Source organism: Coregonus lavaretus (genome assembly GCF_964263955.1).
Source record: "Coregonus lavaretus genome assembly, chromosome: 7".
Lineage (NCBI taxonomy): Eukaryota > Metazoa > Chordata > Actinopteri > Salmoniformes > Salmonidae > Coregonus > Coregonus lavaretus.
The window spans coordinates 58,272,854-58,279,144 of NC_139994.1; the positions used below are offsets into that span (position 1 = coordinate 58,272,854).

General features: G+C 43.7%; 1 protein-coding gene across 2 annotated transcripts; it reads left to right on the plus strand.

The window, feature by feature from the left end:
- The first annotated feature begins 323 nt into the window (after nucleotides 1-323).
- On the plus strand, nucleotides 324-5,106 carry LOC311132943 (Y-box-binding protein 2-A-like). 2 transcript variants are annotated; one of them, XM_084166335.1, is made up of 9 exons: nucleotides 324-523; nucleotides 1,863-1,926; nucleotides 2,116-2,149; nucleotides 2,362-2,463; nucleotides 2,762-3,001; nucleotides 3,298-3,350; nucleotides 3,502-3,721; nucleotides 3,827-3,976; nucleotides 4,157-5,106. In XM_084166335.1, exons 1-9 carry the CDS (start codon nucleotides 445-447, stop codon nucleotides 4,190-4,192), a joined length of 978 nt encoding a protein of 325 aa, XP_084022461.1. In that variant the 5' UTR covers nucleotides 324-444; the 3' UTR covers nucleotides 4,193-5,106. The 2 variants fall into 2 exon arrangements, with proteins under 2 accessions (XP_084022461.1, XP_084022462.1); XM_084166336.1 differs by having other exon boundaries at nucleotides 354-523; nucleotides 2,362-2,451.
- The last annotated feature ends 1,185 nt before the right edge of the window (nucleotides 5,107-6,291 follow it).

Here is a 6,291-nt window from a genome sequence, read left to right on the forward strand (position 1 = left end):
CCTATGTATATGATAGATAGGCCATCTGGATTCCACTGAGTTTTAAACACACATTGTTTCCTATGCTAATGTTTCCTATGCTAATGTTTCCTATGTTAATGTTTCCTATGCTTTTTGCTTTCAGAATAATTTGTACATCCTATAGGCCATGCCCGCTGGTTTACAGTCCTGAGAGGTTGCATGCATAACAACACCTCATTCAGGCTATCACCGGTCTACCTACCTGCTTTCAATTTCAAACCTGTCATTATTCGCGGCCTTGGCCCTTCCAATTGCATTCCTTGCTGAGCCAATGAGACTGGTGGATTGGCTATTATGAAACCAATGAAGGCGCGGTTAACGTCGTGAATCTTGGGCGTTTGTCTGGATAAAAAGTTTGCGGTGGCGGTCTGAGCAAGTTTGGACAGGAGGGGGGCATTATTGTAAACGTGTATCCGTACGAGTATGACCGACACAGAAGCGCAGAGCGCCCCATCGTCGGCACCGGTGGAAGAACCGCCACAGCCGGAGAGAAAAATTATAGGTAGGGAAAGTAGAATTACTAGTGGCAAAGAGATCTTCCTTGTCAAAAGTTTGAAGAATTTGTTAGTGTTATATGTGTGTGGATTTACCAAGCCAGCAACGTTGGCCAGGTGTTTCAAATCAATGCGTAAAAGATGTCAGTAGGCTAAAAAGTGGGTAGCTGGAAAGTGCGTAGGCTATGTTTTCAGTGTCTGTCAGTTAGTAGGTCTTGGGTAATGTTAATCTATGGGAGTAGCCCACATTGTACACCCAGGTCAAATTGTGCTGAACCTAAGCAGTTTTTGGAGTGTTTCGTTTCTCGAGTTTCACGTCCATCATATTTTACGCACGGACTTGGGATGAATACAATTTAATATCATTTGATTTAATGTTTGCTCCATTATAAGATTAGGACATCAATGCTGAGACAAATATTATTCAACAAGCGCATATGACACGTTTTCTCAAATGACCCCTCGCGGATTTGTGCGGTTGGTATTGATGTGCCAACCTGTATAGATGCACACCGTTTTTATCGGATTTTAATTCATTATCAAAACAAACATTTTGAGTTATTGACGTGGTTGAATGTAGGCTAATGGTGTCACAATAATACCCTAATTTCACTTTATCAGATGTCACGTGTTCCAAGGGGGAGGGAATTCGTTCACAGGTGTAGGTCATTGCTTGAGCATCGATTTGAAGTCTGATTTCCCATCTGACAGTACTTCGGATCAAAATGATCACTTGTCCATACTTATTTGCCACGTCCTGGGCTTTCATAAAATGTTTTCAGCATTACATTGCGCTGTGGTGCAAATTCTTTGACTGAAGTTGCCATTCAACAGTCCAATAGAGGTGGAAATTACCTTTATTTTTTTTTTATTTTAGTTACATCAATCAAACTGCTAGGTGTACTCATGTATTGCACTTCTGCACAAACTACGATGTTGAAACTATAACTGTTTTCACAGGAAATACTAGTCCCACTTGACCTAGTCCGTAGGTTCTACTCAAGTATTGTTAATGATTGACACGAATGCCATATTCTGCAGCTTAAAGCGCTTTGGTTGAGATAAGGGAGAACATTTTACAAATGATTGTAATATAATATTTTCCCTTTAAGGCTTCAAACGCTATTCATTGATGGATAATTGACTTGAATTTTGACTTGAATTTGATATTTGTGATATAGTATTTATCCAAAAGGCTGATTGAGGACCTTTTCTATGATTTTTACTTTTCGTTTATTGATGTGTGTATTGAAGTGTATTCAGGGCTCATCTGTAAAAGACACCTTGGTCCCAGCATGACGCCCTAACAAAATAAAGGTTTAAAAAAAAATATCGTTGTTGTTGCAGCCACTGCAGTCCAAGGCACCGTGAAATGGTTCAACGTGCGCAATGGATATGGCTTTATCAACAGGTACCATGTTATGCACAAGACTGTACCCTGAATAATTAATTTTGTGTAATGTGGTGGTCTGATGTGCAATTGAACTGTACACTCATTGGGCATTTCATTTGACACAATGCATGCGCTCTATAATACAGGTATCTGACATCTTAACATGGATGGGAGTTGTCATAACTGATGTTATTTTTCCCCTCTCAGAAACGACACCAAAGAAGATGTCTTTGTTCATCAGGTAAGCCCAGCAAGATGAAGTCCATGTCAGGAAGAGCACCTGCTGCTTCATACCACTGGGTCACATTCATTAGTGCACACTGTTTTACAATGGGGAAAACAAGGGTTTCTTATTGGATCAGTTCAGGTAGTCCCCCTCTGTTTGTCTGTTTTCTTCTGTTTGACTAGTGAATACAACCCTGTATCACATCACCCAATCCATCTGCTGTTTAGACTGCCATCAAGAAGAACAACCCCAGGAAGTTCCTTCGCAGTGTTGGGGACGGGGAGGTGGTGGAGTTTGACGTGGTCGAGGCCGCCAAGGTAGGCAAACCTGTAAGAATGGTCTTAATTTTATATCACCCATTATTAACAAGCCTTAAAGGGATAGTTCACACAAATCTAATCTTGACAGACCTTTTCGTGCCTCTGACTTAGTTGTAAGTGAAGTTCAGTTTTATACCATAAGGTGTGCAGCTTTATGCAGTTGGAGAAATGTCAAATGAATGGGGAAGATTGAGTGAACTATCCCTTTCATTTGAATGTCACTCAAACTGTTTGAATTGCACATTGAGAATTCAAGGACATCATTGTTTTAAATATCTCTCCTACAAGCTCTCTCTTTCCCCCTCAGGGTTCGGAGGCAGCCAATGTGACCGGGCCTGGCAGCGTTCCTGTCAAAGGCAGCCGCTATGCGCCCAACAAACGTCGCTTCCGCCGCCGCTTCTCCCCTCGCAGCCCTCGGCCCGATGATGAGAAGGGTGACGGCACCTCTGTCCCCACCTCGGAAGGCGAAGGGGGAGGAGAGAATGGCGGAGAACGACCGGCACCGCGACGACGCAGGCCCCGCCGACCAAGACGGGAAGGACAAGAGGTGAGGAGGAGGAGGATGAAAAGGTGCATCCCAACAGTTGAAAGTCCCCTCATTCATGTCGACTTATTTGAAGAGAAAAACGGATGGACAAAGTAATGTTGAATGGAATTTACTACCGCTACTACCAGCAATTTGCTTCCACTTGTCCAGATTCCTTTACTAGGAATTTGCTTCCTCCTGTCCAGTTCGTAAATGTCTGCAAATGGAGGAAAGGGGTTGAAGGTTGGACCTCCTGTGAATATCTGTTGTGTAATCTGTTTTCCCCTCAAGTGTCGTGCTGTCTGTTCTCTCCCCAGGGCGAGGCAGTGGAAGGCGACCAGCAGAGGCCGCCACCGCGCAGGTTCCGCAGGTGAGACTCGTGACATGGTGTTTTTGTGCCGGCTAGTTTATTTGGAATGGGATGTTAAAATGTCAATGGATCTTAGCAGTTTGTGGATATCTTTTTAGGCCTATTTGGCTGCGCACGTTTGACTTTGTCCCACGCCATCTAACCTTCTCAGGCCATTCCGCCCTCGCCCACCCCCCGGGGAGGGTCAGCAGGAGGTCAGCGCCCTCACCGAGAGACTAGAAGGCCAGGCAGCGGACGGGCAGAAGGAGGTGAAGGAGGCCCAGGAGGGCCAGCAGACAAACGGGAAGCAGGCCAATGAAGACGTCCAGAAACCCCGCCGACAGTTCAGCCGCCGCAGGCAGAGGAACTCTGAGTCGAACTCTGTCTCTAAAGTGAGCTGCTCAATGCTGCCTGTGTAATGTTACGATGCAAAGTTTCCCCCCGTACAAAATAATACGATGTTACGTTGCTAAGTTTCCCCTCTGTTCATATCTTAGGATGGGACAGAGAAGCCAGCTTTGGAGCCTAGCACCCTCCCTCAGACCTCCAAGCCAGCTGACCTCAAGGCCTCTCCGAAGTCCTCCCCTAAAGGCTCCCCCAGGATGTCCCCCAAGTCCTCCCCCAAAACCATCCCCAATTCACCAGAGGTAAGAGGCACCCCAAAGTCTTTTCAATACTCCCTCTTGCTTTTACTAACTGTTGTAACTGGTCTTAACTTGGCTACTGAAGTCTTACTGTAGGTATTCCTTTATGTACAGTTTCATCATTTGAATATCGATTCATTGGATAGTTATGGGCCAACTAAGTCTAGAAATCTTCCTTTCCAGGCACCTGCCACGACAGTTCCCGTGGCCGCAGAATGACGTCTGTGAGCGGATGGCGTCACGCGACCCCAGGCAAGCGGTGGGACCCAGTGCTAAACTCATGCAACCTTTCAGGGGTTGGGTGGAGGAGGGTTTAGGGTTGTGCCTCTTGCGTTTCCTAGCTGATGGCACTAGTATGTGACCATTTAGTTCCATTCATTAGTTATTTTTCTACGTATGGTTTTTAGAGGAAGTACACAAGTCTTCTGAAGGGATGGCAAGCACCAGGTGTTGAAGATGCTTTTCCTGTTTAATTTATAATTTTGGGACATTCTGGTGTTCAATGAAAGGCCACCTATATTGCAGGTGTAATTTGGTTGCCAATTGAAGGCTCAAATCCTGTGGGACCCACTGCTTGCGTTGTCAGGTTGGAAGTTTTAAGTTTTGGCATTATTTTTGTTCAGTTTATTTTGTGTTTTAATGTCTGCCTCCCCCCGACTTGTCTAGACACTGCATATGGGAGAAGGGGGGATGGGGAGGAGAGGAAGTTATATGGGGGGTGTGTTTACAAATGAGAAAATACTTCCCCCCCACCCTTTCATTTTTTTTATAAAAAGGTGTATTAAAAACCTGCTTGGATGCCCAGTTATTCCACAAACCCCCAGCTAGTGTTCTTTAATTGACTGAGAATGGGCACAAACATTAGAGAGGATCCAGCCTCTATTTAAGTTTGATAACATGAAAGCAAAGCAGGTGTGTGTGGTACGGTCCGGGAGCTGCGACGAGACCCTTGCCACCCCTAGATTCTAAAAAAAGCTGCTGCCCACCCCCTATTTGATAATCGAGGCTGGTAAAAAATAAAATAAAAATGTCTTCAATTCGTTATGCTTATTTTTGTATGCGCTTTTCTTTTGGAGGGGATTATGTGCAATGTCGGTTGATCAAGATGTCTATAAAAATCATGTTTGCAAAGACTACAATGTAGTTATGTCATTTTATGCCCACATTACACTCAGTGCAATGTAAAATGTCTTGAATCACATTTAGTGGGATAAAACTGGAGTTAAATTATTTTAATTTCTTCAACTCAAACTCCAGCAGCATCTAGAACAGGAGCCTCAGTCATACGTTTGATCTAAACTATAACATGAATTAAGTTGCAGTATATTTGATATAGCTTATTTGAATGTAATTTGACACATTTCTGGGGATGCTAATTAATGAAATGACACTCTGAAATGTTGAGTCCTCAAAATGCCCGTGTTTGTCAAATGGGGACAATTGTCACACGAACCACGTCAAAACACTGCATCAATTTTCACACTTTACATAAATCACAGGTCCTCTTCGTACAGTTGCTCAATACAAATCTTCACGAAGACAGTCACTCAAACCAGTACAGAATGGACAGCAAACAGCACACACATAGTAGTTTAGGGATGGATGGCTACTACGGTAGCAATCAAACCGAGGCCTGTTGCCATATCAACAGAAGTAGGACTACTTTTTGGAAACTACTAGAATGATGAATACTAGTAGTGCTCACTTGGGGCCCGGTCCCATATAGAAACCAAAGACGTACTCGTATATTGGACTGCGTAAAGTTTGAGTATTTGTAGACCCTCGTACCATTTTTTGTTTTTGTCAAGCAAACCAGAACACGATATACATTAAGTACTAAATACAGGATTTCCTCTAAGTAAAAGTATAGTCTCTGTAGGCTGTGTAATGAGTTGCATGTTAAAGCCATCCACCATTTTGAGAAATCAAGTTTAAGGACACTTCCAATGGGGAAGTGGGTTGTTAGCAGTGGAGTGGTTAGCCAACTATGAGACACTGACACTTCCATTAACTTGAGCAGAAATAAAATCATACATCAGTCTGCCACACACCATAACTTTGCTCACTGTAAAAAGGTACATGGTTTTTACACTGGCTGTTTTCCTATTGTAACCAGCTTCTCTCAATCTCTGAAAACCTCCGATGTCTTTGTAGATAAAGTGCAGGAATACCAGTTTCTCCAATTCTCTTTCCCTCCATCGAACATCTGTGCAGTCTCACATAATCAAATCTCCACCCCCATCAGTACATGTACACCTGGGGGGGAGGGAGTAAACACACCTCAAAGTTCAGAAACATTCTTGTTCCTGATCACCCCA